Source organism: Pelodiscus sinensis, chromosome 2, assembly GCF_052426305.1.
Source record: "Pelodiscus sinensis isolate ZL-2025 chromosome 2, ASM5242630v1, whole genome shotgun sequence".
Classification (NCBI taxonomy): domain Eukaryota; kingdom Metazoa; phylum Chordata; order Testudines; family Trionychidae; genus Pelodiscus; species Pelodiscus sinensis.
The window spans coordinates 101,572,876-101,588,401 of NC_143053.1; the positions used below are offsets into that span (position 1 = coordinate 101,572,876).

Below are 15,526 nucleotides of genomic sequence, written 5' to 3' on the forward strand. Positions count from 1 at the left end.
TCCCATATCCCAATGCCTCAGCCTTACCCCTGCCACACACTTCCATGTGTGGAATGACTTTTGTTATGTGCACCAATATGGAGATGATGTATTCATATTGGTGCACATAACAAAAATCGCTCTGCTCACGGACATAAAAATTAGAACTCTGGTACTTGCTGCTCCATGGTCAGATGCAAAGTATTTTAGCCTTAGTTATTAGTTTTACATATTTGCACTAGAAAGATAAGGAGAATGCAGAGTTGATAAAGTACTATTTAAGATTGCTGTTCTCTGTCAATCCCTTTGCTTCAGGAAATTAAATATCAATAGACTTGTGTGTATCTTTATAGATGTGAGCCAAATGTGCCCTTGTGTTGTATATTGTGAACTCCTCTTGTGTGTCTTGTCTACTTTTTCAGCCTGTTTTTTTAATGTCTTAAACTGATTTCACCATTTTTTTTTATTTTCTTGTCTTAGCCTGTTACCAAGACACTCACTAAAAAGTAATTTGTCTTCTAGATAGAAAGGGTCACGGATCCTTAATAGGTCTTCAGACTGCCTTGGTTTAGGAGTGGAATGACCAGACCTGTCAGTCTTTGGCAGAACGGTAGTGGCTCAGCCACTGTAGTTCCTGTCAGTTTTGTTCACTCTCTTTATCTTAAGGGAAGTTTTTCAAGGTGTCTCTGCTGCAGAGCTGAAACTGACACGTCAAAGTCCTTTCAGACTTGTTCAGCCAGGTTTTAGGTTTGTCTATGGGCTTTGTTCCCCATCTTTTCTGTCGGGCAAAATTAGCATAAAAAGAGAGAAAATACAAAGGAAAAATCTTCCTTCTTCCTATATTATAGAATGTGTGAATTGAGCCTTACACTTCCTGTGATGAGATGCACCACTGTAGTGCTTCTAGTTACAGTATATATTAACCTTAGCAACGATTATTGCCATACAATTGTCTTGCAATAGAAAATTCAGAGTGACTTCTCTGTCACTATATGCTCTTTTTTGTAAACTGGGATGTTTAGGTTTTTCCTCTTGCCTGGTGGAATTTCATTACTCTATTTTGTGGTAAGAACATAAGAACGGCCGTACTGGGTCAGACCAAAGGTCCATCTAGCCCAGTATCCTGTCTGCTGACAGTGGCCAGCACCAGGTGCCCCAAAGAGGGTGGACCGAAGACAATGATCAAGCGATTTGTCTCCTGCCATCCCTCTCTAGCCTCTGACAAACAGAGGCCAAGAACACCATTTTATCCCCTGGCTAATAGCCTTTTATGGACCTAACCTCCATGAATTTATCCAGCTTCTCTTTAAACTCTATTATAGTCCTAGCCTTCACAGCCTCCTCTGGCAAGGAGTTCCACAGGTTGACTGCATGCTGTGTGAAGAAGAACTTTCTTTTATTAGTTTTAAACCTGCTACCCATTAATTTCATTTGGTGTCCTCTAGTTCTTCTATTATGGGAACTAATAAATAACTTTTCTTTATCAGGCCTCTCCATACCACTCATGATTTTATAGACCTCTATCATATCCCCCCTCAGTCTCCTCTTTTCTAAACTGAAAAGTCTCAGTCGCTTTAACCTCTCCTCATATGGGACCCGTTCCAAACCCCTAATCATTTTAGTTGCCCTTTTCTGAACCCTTTCCAAGGCCAAAATATCTTTTTTGAGGTGAGGAGACTACATCTGTACACAGTATTCAAGATGTGGGTATACCATAGTTTTATACAGGGGCAGTAAGATATTCTGGGTCTTATTTTCTATCCCTTTCCTAATAATTCCTAGCATCCTATTTGCCTTTTTGACCGCCGCTGCACTCTGTGTGGAAGTTTTCAGAGAACTGTCCACGATAACTCCAAGATCTCTTTCCTGATTTGTCGTAGCCAAATTAGCCCCCATCAAACTGTACATATAGTTGGGGTTATTTTTCCCGATGTGCATTACTTTACACTTATCCACATTAAATTTCATTTGCCATTTTGTTGCCCAATCACTTAGTTTGGTGAGATCTTCTTGGAGTCCCTCACAGTCTGCTTCTGTCTTGACTATCCTAAACAGTTTGGTATCATCTGCAAACTTTACTACCTCACTGCTTACCCCTTTCTCCAGATCATTTATGAATAAGTTGAAAAGGATTGGTCCCAGGACTGACCCTTGGGGTACACCACCAGTTACCCCTCTCCAATCTGAAAATTTACCATTTATTCCTACCCTTTGTTTCCTGTCTTTTAACCAGTTCTCAATCCGAGAAAGGACCTTCCCTCTTATCCCATGGCCATGTAATTTACACAAGAGCCTTTGGTGAGGGACCTTGTCAAAGGCTTTCTGAAAATCCAAGTATACTATATCTACTGGATCCCCCTTGTCCGCATGTTTGTTAACCCCTTCAAAGAACTCTAATAGATTAGTAAGACAGGATTTCCCTTTACAGAAACCATGTTGACTTTTGTCCAACAAATTATGTTCTTCTACGTGCTTCACAATTTTATTCTTTACTATTGTTTCGACTAATTTGCCCGGTACTGAAGTTAGACTTACCGGTCTGTAATTGCCAGGATCGCCTCTAGAGCCCTTTTTAAATATTGGTGTCACGTTGGCTACCTTCCAGTCATTAGGTACGGAAGCCGATTTAAAGGATAGGTTACAAACCACAGATAACAGCTCAGCAATTTCCCATTTAAGTTCTTTTAGAATCCTTGGATGAATGCCATCTGGTCCCGGAGATTTGTTAACATTAAGTTTTTCTATTTGTTCCAAAATCTCCTCTAATGACACTTCAATCCGGGACAGTTCCTCAGATTCATCACCCACAAAGGATGGTGCAGATTCAGGAATTTCCCCAACGTCCTCAGCCGTGAAGACTGAAGCAAAGAAATCATTTAGTTTCTCCGCAATGGCTTTATCGTCCTTGATTGCTCCTTTTATAGCTCGATCATCTAGGGGACCCACAGGTTTTTTAGCAGGCTTCCTGCTTCTAATGTACTTAAAAAACATTTTGTTATTTCTTTTTGAGTTTTTGGCTAGCTGTTCCTCAAAATCTTTTTTTGCTTTTCTTATTACATGTTTACACTTGATTTGACAGTGTTTATGTTCCTTTCTATTTATCTCACTAGGATTGGACTTCCACTTCTTAAAAGATACCTTTTTGTCCCTCACTGCTTCTTTTACATGGTGGTTAAGCCACGGTGACTCTTTTTTAGGTCTCTTGCTATGTTTTTTAATTTGGGGTATACATTTAAGTTGGGCCTCTATTATGGTGTCTTTAAAAAGTTTCCATGCAGCTTTCAGGGATTTGGCTCTAGTCACTGTGCCTTTTAATTTCTGTTTAACTAACGCCCTCATTTTTGCGTAATTCCCCTTTTTGAAATTAAATGCCAGGGTGCTGGACTGCTGAGGTGTTCTTCCCACCACAGGAATGTTGAATGTTATTATATTATGGTCACTATTCCCAAGTGGTCCTGTAACGGTTATATCCTGGACCTGATCCTGCACTCCACTTAGAACTAAATCGAGAATTGCTTCTCCCCTTGTGGGTTCCTGCACTAGCTGCTCCAAGAAGCAGTCATTTAAGCCATTGAGAAATTTTATCTCCGCTTCTCTTCCTGAGGTGATATGTATCCAGTCAATATGGGGGTAATTAAAATCCCCCATTATTATAGAGTTCTTTATTTTGGTAGCCTCTCTAATCTCCCTCAGCATTTCTATGTCAGTATCGCTGTCCTGGTCAGGTGGTCGGTAATATATCCCTACTGCTAATTTCTTATTATTGGAGCATGGAATTTCTATCCATAGCGATTCTATGGAACATGTTGATTCACTTAATATTTTTATTTCATTTGATTCTACATTCTACTCTATCCTTTCTATATATTTTATATCCCGGTATGATTGTGTCCCACAGATTTTCCTCATTCCACCAGGTTTCAGTGATGCCTATTATGTCTATCTCCTCATTTAGTATGAGGTACTCTAGTTCACCCATCTTATTAGTCAGACTCCTAGCATTTGTGTACACGCACTTTAAAAATTTGCCACTGGTTATTTGTCTGCCCTTCCCTGATGCATTGGATTCCTTTGTATGAGGTTGTTTGTCAGCTCTGGCCCATGGTTTGCCCTCTCCCCTCCTCTCTTTCTGACTACAGCTTAGAGAATCTCTATCAACGGATTCTCCTCTAAGAGAAGTCTCTCTCCGATTTACGTGCATCTCCGCACCAATCTGCTTTCCCCCATCTCTTAGTTTAAAAACTGCTCTACGGCCTTATTAATGTTTAGTGCCAGCAGTCTGGTTCCACTGGTGATTTGCATGTGTTTCTCTGCAGACAATTTTTATAAATGTTTAATTGCTTAAGATAGGAACCATTTTAGATTTTTCTAACCTTTTTGAAATAATTTTCCAAGTTGCAATAATGATATTTGAGTGTACTGTAAACAAAGTACCTATCAAATACCAAAGTTTCTTTCCAGAGCCTGACTGTTCTGTCATATTGTAGTAATGTATTCTTCTTTAGAGAAGAAATATTTTTTATTTATGTAGGTGTAAGCTACATAATTCTGGAATTTTCTTCACTTGCCTACCAGTGCTACCAGGTTTTTTTTCCCCTAGAAAATAATGGAGTTGTATGGTCACTGTGCTGTAGATGAGCATCACTGCTTTGTTTTTCTGCTGGTTAGCTTCAGAAATTTTCATTTCAGTGGAAATTCTTAATACTAACTGATAATTTTGTGCATGCATCCACACTTCCTGTACTTGAAAACCCACTTGCATGGGGTGCGTGAAAAAGATGTCCGAAGCCTTCCATTTCTATAGAACTCTTAAGTTAAAAAAAATCTGGTGTTTGTGGATAAAAAGAACCTATCCAGTGTGACTTGATCAAGTGATAACTTCCTGAATCCGCAGACAACCCTCTTTGTAGTGCCAGCTTTGTTTCTACTATTCAGAGCCATTTGACACAATTTATGTTGCCAAGAATAATGTTATTTTCATCATGCTGCATGAGAAACCTACATGTGGCAGCAGAGGCAGGCACTTGAGTTACGGTACTTAAGTGGGAGAGAGCTCTAAAACCAGACTGCAGGAGAGAGAGTAACCAGAACTCTTTTCCTTTCCTTATTTTTAGCAGTCAGAAGTCTGGGTGAGTGAGAATAGTCAGAACCTATTCTCCCCTGGTATTAGAAAAGAGGCAGTAGAGTAGGAAGAAAATATAGAAATCTCCTTTTCCCTTCTTTTCCTTGCCTCTGCATTTTTTCTTAGATATTCTGATTAGTACGGGGAGTACTCAGATTAGTAGATGTCTAGTAAAAGTTCAAACACTGTACTTAATACCTACTCTTCAAGAGTTGTTATACTAGTGATTAGAGGCAGGGACTGTTACCAGCTCAGAAAGGGATAGTTGTTAGACTACAGTATGCAAGAAATCATGTAACTACGTGTCATATTATTGACAAATCTTATCTTCATAGAAAACTTACATAAATATTATCTGGATAAAATAGTATTAGAAAATATGTGCCATAAAAAGGTGAATCATGTCCTTTCTATTACAGCAACTTCATATTTTGTTCATCATGATTTTAAGGTCTCTAGAAGAAAATACTTGTTAGCACATATGAGATATTTATTAGTTTTTTTTTTTTCCCAAATCATTGCAATTCAATACAAAAGTCTTTACCTTGAGATAGTAATGAATTATAGACACTTATTTTTGTGTTTCAGTTCTGCGTAATTCTGCATATCGCTTTAGGCAAAAGGCTTGCGCCTTGGTGGACTATAAAGTCTAGATGCGCAACCACTTCTGACAGATTTGGACTTTTTATTGGTAATTACACAGATGGTAAAGAGTGTTCTAGCTAGTGAGATGTTTGTAGAGGGAAAAATAGTTTGCAAAAATAATTTATGCACTGAATAACATGTTTTTTCTCTTAATGCGTCTTCGCTAAGACATAATATTGCCTTATTTTAATGTTCTCTGAAATGATATATAATGACTCTTCTGTCTGACAAACTAAGGAAAGTATTGTAGGTACTTCAAGGTATTTCAAGTGTTTAAACTACTTTTTGTATTACTGAGCCAAGTTCTACTAAAGACTTTTAAAAGGACATTACTGTGTCCTATCTGTCTTCATTTTCATTTTGAAGAATTAATAATCTATGATCTATGGATCAAAATTCAAGCGTGCTTTCTTGAGCTGTGACCATGAAATATAAAATTACAAATGAATAATCAATGTAAAGTAAGATAAATAAGACATTGCACAAAATGCACTACTGTTTAATATTAATGATTTACTATGTTAATATTACCTTTAAACTTGGAATAAGGGTCTAGGTAACTTATTATGAACAGTAAAGTTTCTAGGATTTATTATATGAAGGTTCTACCCTACATACCTACAGCCAGCCTTTGTTGTTTTTTAGTCCTGCCTAAAAGAACCCCATAGACTGTGATGATTCTGCACCTTCTTCTTTTTCCTATTTGTGAGACTTAATGCCCTATAATCCTTTATGTAACTACCACTGCAACATGATTTATTGTTGGGGGGAGGGAATGCCACAGAGGGGAGATACAAACCTTAAACTGACTAAAAGTGCTTTTATTGGCAATATGATTGGCATCCCTGGATGCTTAGGGCCTTAAGTGATAGAATATAGGATATAAGTCTAAGGCTACAACTCCCATAGCGGTCACTTATGTTGTATATAATTACACACACTTTAGGACAGGGATGGGGACCCTTTTTTGGGTCGGGGGGCCACTGACTCTCACAAAAACCAGTTGGGGGCTGCTTACAAGTGAGAAGCAAAAAAACCCCCAAAAATCAAAATCCCCACTGATGTGGCCACCGACTGAGGAGGAGAGGAGACACTCCCGTCACACACCTGAGCTTAGGGGGGCCCAGCCTAGCTTTATGTGCTCCAGCCCCATTGTGAGGAAATGGTGGTGGTGGTGGGGGGGAGATGGAAGCACCAGCATGGGTTCCCCAATGCTGGGGGGGAGGGGAGAGGAGGAGAGCGGCCCTGAGCCTTTAAGGGAGGTCCGATCTAGGCAAGTCAGTGGCCGCATCCAGCCTGAGGTTCTCTACCCCTGCTTTAAGGCATACATGCTATAAAATATGAAAAAAATAAAGGGCTGTGATGTAGAAGGAAAAAGGGGGGCAGCAAACTAAAACGAGATTTACTGTATCTAAAAAATACAAAAAGAATTTCAAAAAATAGCATAGCTCCCTAAAGTATCCTTTAATATTACTGAACCTAAATTTGCCAAGAAAAAGACAGACTGGATAGGGGGAATCTTAACAGAAATTTCTATTAATTTTTGTAAGCTCTAAGTTGACTTTATAGCTAATGCAAATAGAATAAACAATTGAATGATGTTTTTGAACGATTCAATAGATGAAAACACAATTATTTAATAGTTACTCAATTAGGTTTCATTAACAGTCTTCATGTCACTTATCCAAATCTTGATAATTCATACACAAACATGGCCGTTTACACACACAAAGATTCTAAGGTCACGTTACTAAAAATTAATTACTTTCACAAAATTGCATACATTACCGAGAGACATTTTAATAGCATTTGAAACTGTCAGCATAAATTAGTTAAGTACATGCTGTGGTCCATATGCTTGATTCTTTTAATAATGTTTCATACTAATTGTTGAAATTCAGTACCCCGGTAAAGGGTCTACACTGGCTAGTACAAAGTAATAGGTTTTTTATCGTATTGATGCATATTTAGATTATTCTGTTAGCTGATGATCTTAGTGCTGCTAGTAGATTTGATTCAGACTAAACAAATGTGTATAAATCACTCATTTCAATCACTGCTGCCTTGAAATTCCTGCTGGAAACTTAAGAAAAATTGTGGGCATGAAACATTAATTATTTCATCTTCTGCTTTGTCGGGGGATGCGTTTTGTCTCCAACTACTGAGGCTTTTGTACAGTTCCAGTGGTTGGCATGAAGATGTGATTAAAAAAAATATAATGGTGAGGAGTGTTTGAAAGCAGTCAGGAATGTAAATAAAATATTATCTGTCAGTAATGAAGGCTGTCCTACTGGAAGAGGGGTGTGCTCAGTTCAATCAAAATCCTTAAATAGTTTTTTAGATGTTTCCGTGTTTAGAAATGATGATGCTGTGAAATGTGCATTCAGGGATGGTAACTCAGTGAGCTATGCTCATTTTATTTTTAGACTGGCACCCAAATTTTAAGTCATTATTTTATACATTTAAAGTTTACAAAATTCCAGTTTTCATAAATTGCTCAGAACATATTTAATAGTAATGTCAGTCCTGCAAATCTTTATTTACTTAGATGAGCAATTACATTGATTTCAATGGGATTGACTACTCACATGAGTAGGATTATACAGATGAATAAGGATTTGCAGAATTTGGCTCTTTAGATTGCAATTTGGTTTTCATCTTAGTTTAATTAAACATTGATAAATGAAATAGTGTGTATTAATTTTCTTTCCATAATACTTCTGTTCTTTAGTTAATATTTTAAACTGATAATGTGTCATTTTAATAAATCCACTTGCTTTTTGTTACAGTGTAAGAATTTCACTTGTGTTCATTCCCCAAAAAGAGGCTTTATTTTTAATGCATGTGAGCAGGAGTGATAATTATCAGGGACTGATTGTAAGCTACATGATGCTAATTCTGTCTATCAAATTTGAGGGGAAAACAAGTTTGTAGTTGTCTAGCTGTTTATTTCAGTTCTTGAGCTTTTATGTACATTATATATACATTTTTTTTGCTTAGTTGGAGGATGCTAAACTTGATATCTTGGAATTCTTTCTTTTTTAAGAGGATAAAAACACTAATGCCTCAAGTACTTATATTTTCCACAGATATATATCTGTGTTGATTTTTGTCCTTCAGGAAAGCATCATTGTCTGGTGGTTTGAATTGGCTAGAATTCAGGCCAATTCATTTTGCGGCCTTGGACAAGTCACTTAGCCCATCTTTCCTATCCACCCATCAAATGGCCCTATTTAAACTTACCTACCTTACTGGATTGTGAGGATTTTTTAGTTAATGTCTGTAAAGTGCTGTAAAGTTTTAAATTATTACCTAAATGTTGAGATTTTCTTTAAAATATGAATTTAGTATTCATAGCAGTTGTTGGACTCTCAGCTCTGGAGAGTGAATCCTTTAACTTCAAACAGATAAAATATAGAGAGCTACATTGCAAACTTCCTGATGTAGAAGTGTTGTTTTTTTTTTTTAAATGAGAGTGAAGTTAATTGTTTATACCATTGGAATCTTGATGTCTCTGCTGCACTGTGGCTGCCAGCATTAGTGTGAGTCACTGTCATTTGTGACTTTGGTGATTTTTCTTAAACTACTCACTTATAACTTACCTTTCACTAACAGCTCATCAGTTAGGGAGTTCTGCTTCAATACAGGTAATTGCTTCTGACTTGGTCAGGATCTGACTGGGTATGTACTAGATAAGTTGAAAGACTTCATGTGCTTTTTCAGTCCATTTTCAGTTCTAATGTTAGTGCAATAGATTATATCCAGGCATCTTCCACAGTTTTTGTTCTTGTAACACCTGATTCTGTGAATGATATATGCAAAATTCATGCTGTTGTATTTATTGGTGATAATCTGGTGATAATCTGACAATTTAAAGCTATTTACTTTTGAATGAACCTTTAAAGATCAGTTTTATTATCATCCTATTATTTTCACAAAGCAGTAATATTATCTTGAAGTATAATTTGTGTTCTTGTGATTTTGCTGATATTTTCTTAAGTTGATTAAACTTCTCCCTTTTTTTTTTTTTAAGGTAAAGTGCAAGTTAAGAGTTCAGACATACAAGTTGGAGACCTCATCATAGTGGAAAAGGTTGATGCTTTTTCAATATATTTTAGACAATAAAGATGCCAACTATTCAGTTATGCAGTTTTGAAATGGAAGAAAAGTATATTGAAATAGTTACTTATGAAATACTAACTACTTACAATTGTTTTAGTCCAGTTCAGTTTTATTTTAGAATCTTCAAAATTCAAAAATTCAAAAGGTTTTCCTTTGAATTTAATTATAGTCCTAATTGAATAAACATATGCATTCATATTTATTTGTAGTTCGATTTCCTTTCACTGAAGGAATTATTGAGTAATTGCATATGGCTGGTGCTATATAGGAATTAGGAACTGATGCTCATGGTAGTTCCCTTTTGTTTTTATAAATCTTTTTTTCATTCATTTGATATTTTTTGTTCTGTTTTTTGCCTGACAAATTACAATTCTTGTATATTTCCCAAATATGTCTCAAGTTTTATTTTCAGAGCTTTTTAAAAAAATGCAGTGCAGATCTTTACCTATGCCAGAAGTGTGTTTTACCCTCTGAAAAGCAGTGGTTCTTGAAAACACGCATGTGTTCTTTTATGTAACTGAACATTTGAATGAGAGTTGCATAAAGAGCTGTGCAGCAAATCTGTTCCATACCTTTCACTGTAGTGCTGAGGAAGACTGGGAACCCTCAGTTTCCACTTCCTCTTTCATTTGCCATTTTTGTCTCACGTTGTAATTATTATTGATATTTCTTTAAAATAAATGTTTGTTTTTGTGCAATTGCTTATTCCAATTCATTGGTTTTTATAAATGTTTCTGGGGAACTGGTCTATGATAGCAGACCCCAACCTGAAGCTCTGCACTTCCAGTAATGAGAGAATGCCTTTGAAGGATGAGCATGGTTGGTAACTGAGAGGTCTATGTATCATAGACCAGTAGTTCTCAATCAGGGATGCTCAGAGGTCTTCTGGGGCTACATCAGCTCCTCTAGATATTTGCCTAGTTTTGCAATATATGACCTAAAAAGCACTAGCAAAGTCAGTACAAACTAAAATTTCATACAGATAATGACTTGTTTATACTGCTCTGTATGCTATACACTAAAATGTAAGTATAATATTTATATTCTACTTGATTTATTTCATAGCTATATGGTAAAAATGAGAACATAACTTTTCAGTAATAATGTGCTGTCATTTTTTTGTATTTTTATGTTTGATTTTATAAGCAAGTAGTTTTTAAGTGAGGTGAACCATGGAGGTATACAAGCCAAATCAGACTTCTGAAAGAAGTACACTAGCCTGGAAAGGTTGAGAGCCACTGCCACAGGCTACTTAGAGCTATACATACTTTACATTAAGATGTTGTTGGGGCTTTGAAGAGGTAGTTTAAGGCTTTACTGTCAAGGGAATCTCTATGCCACGAGTCTTTCTCAGACAGCTCATGTTGGAAATCTGACATTACAGATGTCAGAGGCTGATTTTCTCCTAAAATCATAGGATCATTATTAAATCATTCTCCATCAGGAACAGAAAGAGGCATCAGAAGCTAAGCTCACATTTATTGTTGCTTCATCGGACGTCACCTTGAAAATGGCATTTTGGCAGAGAGGCCTCCATTGGGGGGGTTATGGTGCAGAAGTGATGGCAGGGGGCTGGGAGGCATGGAGGGGGAGTGCCAGAGTCAGAGCAGGTGATTAGGGGCCCCAGGGCAGGAGGTTGGGTGGTTCGAGGTGCTTGGGGCAGAGGACTAGGAATGGGAGTGGAGGGCTCAGGGCAGGTAGTTGGGTATGGGGAGGGCTCAGGGCAGGGGGTGGGATGCAGGAGTCAGGGCAGGGGACTTAGAGATGTGGGGGGGTTCAGTGGTCAGCACAGGTGTTTGGTGATTCAGTGCAGGGAGTGGGGCTGCAGGGGTCACGGTGAGGGGTGGGAGGTCCAGGACTCAGGATGGGAGGCTGGTGGGGACTTACTGGGGCCACCTATGATGGTGAGAGTGGAGCTACTCCTGCTTCTCCCAGGGGGCCTGGGCACTGGGGCAGCACTCCCTGGCTGGTGGTTTCTCCTGGAGGGCCAAGGCTGTGCTCCACAGCTGGCAGCGACTCCTGAGGATGGGGGGACTGTCCCTAGCCTCCAGCTTTCCCCTTCCTCTGCCCTGCAGATGGTCCGGGAGGGCAGAGCCCTGGGCTGCTCTCCCCACCTTGTAGATGGTCTGGTGGGAGATCAGGGCTCTGGGTGCTGGTCCTGCTCTCCAACTACTGCTTCTGTATCCTGCAGCTGGTTGGGGGGAGGGGAAGGGTTGGGCTCTGGGGGCCTGGTTCTGGCCTCCAGCTACCCCTGCTGGCCTGCAGGTAGTCTAGAGCCAGGCTGCAGTTCCCAGCCCTAGCAAATTTTCGGGGGATGAGGTGAGAAGGTGTCTCTTGTGGAGGGGTCCGGGCTGTATTTCCAGTGCTGGCCTCTTTTGGGGTGGGGGTGGGGAGTCCTAGGAAGGGCCAATCTGTGCTGCTGGACCAGGAGGCGGGGAGTTCTGGACGGGCTGCGGCAGGGACTTGGAGGGCATGGTTCACTCCCCCTATCTGGTACAGTTTGGGGCAGGCGGGCCACTTACTCGGTCCAGTGGCTGGCCATGTAGAGCCCTATCCCCAGCTGGCCACTGCTGCTGGAGTGGCTGCCTCCAGTGATCACTCTCTGCAGATAGCTCTCCCACCGATCAGCCCATTTGTTTTCCATGTTATGGAGAACAGTCCCATTCCAGGCACTTTCTATTTTCCTGTCGCAACGAAACTGTAACCTTGTTTTAAGTTAGGATCAGAGGAAGCTGCATGTCTAATTTGGAGGTCCTAGCTCTTACTGTTTAAAAAGAGTTCTTGAACAAACAGATGCAGAAACTGTCTAAAATACATCCACACACACAACTGAAACCTGGTTACTTTTACATCTGGTCTTCAGACTACTGGAATTAAATGTTTTACTTTTGTTAAAATAAGGAGTTCTCAAAGTATGACTCTTAAGTCAAAGAATCAGTCAGGAGTGAAGTGTTCAATTGCTTGCTCTAATGGCAAAAAAGCAAGTTAACATTATATTTGACTGCAAGATGCATCAAGAGCATTTCTGCAGTGAAACTAATGAGTCATTTGAGAAGAAGATCCATATGTTAACCAGTGGCTACACCACAAACACTAACAACCTAAGTGAATAATTTCCCAATATTTAAACTTTGAACAGCTTTTGGGTTTACAGGTCTGATTAATTTCAATGCAGTCAGTAGATTTGCTTTATGGTGAAAACAGTTCAGGTTCTGAATAAAACTTTTCTTAATGGGAGGGAGGGGAGAGGAGGAGACTGAGGAATGTTGAGAATCACCTTTATATAAGCAAAAATTCTCCTAGATTATAAAGGAGAAAGAAAAACCTGTTTGAGTGTTTAAAACGTGGTGTTTTCCCCCTGAGGATATGTTTCCCTCTTAACTATTTTGTTTGTGAAGGGATACTTTATTATTTAATCTTAATAATGCATCCAGGTGTGCATAATGCTTTACAATAAAGTGAAAGTGTCAAACTGAACAGAACCAATATGTCAATGGGTCTATCAAATGAATGGTATAGTGCGAAATGAACAGATGGTACATGTATTGCAAAGACTAGTGTTGGTCAGTGGAAGCAGGTTTTTAGAGTTCTTTTCAAAGGATGTGAGTGAGATTTTGGTGAAAATTGAATTTGATTAATTTCACTGTCTCATCCTAGGCTGGAACAAATGACTTATGAGGAGAGGCTGAGGGATTTGGGCTTATTTAGTCTACAGAAAAGAAGAGGGAGAGGAGATAGCAGCCTTCAACTAGCTAGAGGGTTTCAAAGAGAATGGAGAGAGGCTGTTCTCGGTGGTGACAGGTGACAGAACAAGGAGCAATGGTTTCAAGTTGCAGTGGGGGAGGTCTAGATTGGATATTAGGAAAAACTGTTACACTGGAAGGGTAGTGATCACTGGAATGGTTTACCTTGGGCGGTGGTAGAATCCCCATCCCTAGAGGGTTTTATGTCCTGGCTTGCCAAAGCCTTGGCTGGGATGATTTAGTTGGGATTGGTCCTGCATTTAGCAGGGGGTTGGACATGGTGATCTCCTGAGGTCTCTTGCAACCCTTGGATTCAGTGATCCTTTAAAGCAGCATTTTTCAAATATAGTGTAGTTTCCACCTGAGTTCAGAGTAGGAGGAGGCATAGACTTATTGATAGACTTGTTGATGGTTTCTGTGAGTTTAGAGTCTCATCGTAAATCTCATCAGAAATAATGAAATCCCACTTCTTTTGGGTTTTGGAGAAAACCTGGAGCACTATCCGAAAAGAAAGGTAGCATGAATCTACTATATATTTGAGGCAGTTTGTGCATCTCTATGTCCATCTGTAAGTCCATTTTTTCAAGAATGCCTCCTACGTGGTAAGAGCTATGAATACCAAATTTGGTATGCATCTTCCTCTTATCCTAACTTAAAATCAAGGTCAGGGTTTAATTCTTCCAGCACAATGGGATGTGCCTGGCATACAATTTTCTCATCAGACAGGGAGGGGTGTGATAGCAGGGACAGTTACATTGTTATACAAATGACCACAGGGGAACAGCAAGCACCCCAGCCCTGGGAAGAAGCTGGCTCTGACTTGTGCACCCAGCCAAACTCCAAGCCCCCTGCCCTTAGCCACCCACATCCTCAGGTTTCTTCTCTGATTCCTGCACTCCCTACACTCCCAGCCCCCTACCCTGAAGAACCCAAGCAATGTTGCGTCAGTCTTTTAATCAGTTTATAAAATGAGTAGATAATACCATATGGAAACTCAATTCTGAAAGAAATGCAAGTATTGTACCTAATCAGGATACGCTGCTACTGCTTTCCTGTTTTTTGTGTACACCTTGCACTTGGTAGTCTGTAGGGCTAGCAGGTCAGACTCCTGTACCGGATACAGACTGGTTTACAGTTTCTTTCTCAGAGAAATGCACCAGACATATTTTTCAGAAGATCTCTTCATGAACTGCCTGGTATGGCTGAGGTTAGTTTAAATGAGGTATGTTATATGGTTTGGCCATTAAGCAGTGCTTTGTATAATAGAGTTTTGCATTCCATTACATTTAGTGCTATATTTCTACCATTTACAAAATCATACTACCTTTGAAGTTCAGCATACAGTGCTTTTTTTGTGATGGTATGCACCTATTTTCCTATCTGAAGTGAATTGAATGGGATTCCCCTCTGGCATACCGGCTCCTATTTCCTGGTGTTTTGGGTTTTTTTCTCAACAACTTTGAGCCTAGAGTACCGGCACCTTTTAACCTTTTTTTCTTACCAAAAAAAAAAAAAAAAAGCACGGTCAGTATATATCAGTCTGTTAACTGTCTCTGAAATGTACTCATTTTCTAATTGCATGACATGAATGTTTAACAACTTGGTCTTGTGCATTAGTTGCAGCAAGTGGCTGTGGTCAGTTTGGAAACCTTAAGTCACCAACATCTTGTTTTCCATCCACAGAGTTTGCTCTGTTGATTGTTCTGTCTGAGGAGCAAATTGTAGATGTTGAAGGTTTCTGTTGAACTCTACTCTTGATCACATTTGACGTGGGTGTGAATTCTTTTTCTTATAACCACTGGTGGTATCCATCTTTTTTTCCATCCAGTTTGATGCAACATAGTCAAAAGAGCCAGGAATGGGTTTTCCTGCTGTAGGATTTTCTTGACTGTGTATTCAGCTCTCTTAGCCTTGA

At 39.2% G+C, this 15,526-nt stretch overlaps 1 protein-coding gene across 3 annotated transcripts in view; it reads left to right on the forward strand.

Annotated features, from left to right (window-relative positions):
- Positions 1–15,526, forward strand: part of ATP9B (ATPase phospholipid transporting 9B) — a 313,712-nt gene that overhangs the window by 63,837 nt on the left and 234,349 nt on the right. For all 3 annotated transcript variants that reach the window (XM_006128867.5, XM_075921103.2, XM_006128868.5), the window contains exon 6: positions 9,780–9,838. In XM_006128867.5, the coding sequence (XP_006128929.1) occupies positions 9,780–9,838 (59 nt within the window). The remainder of the gene's footprint in view (positions 1–9,779; positions 9,839–15,526) is intronic.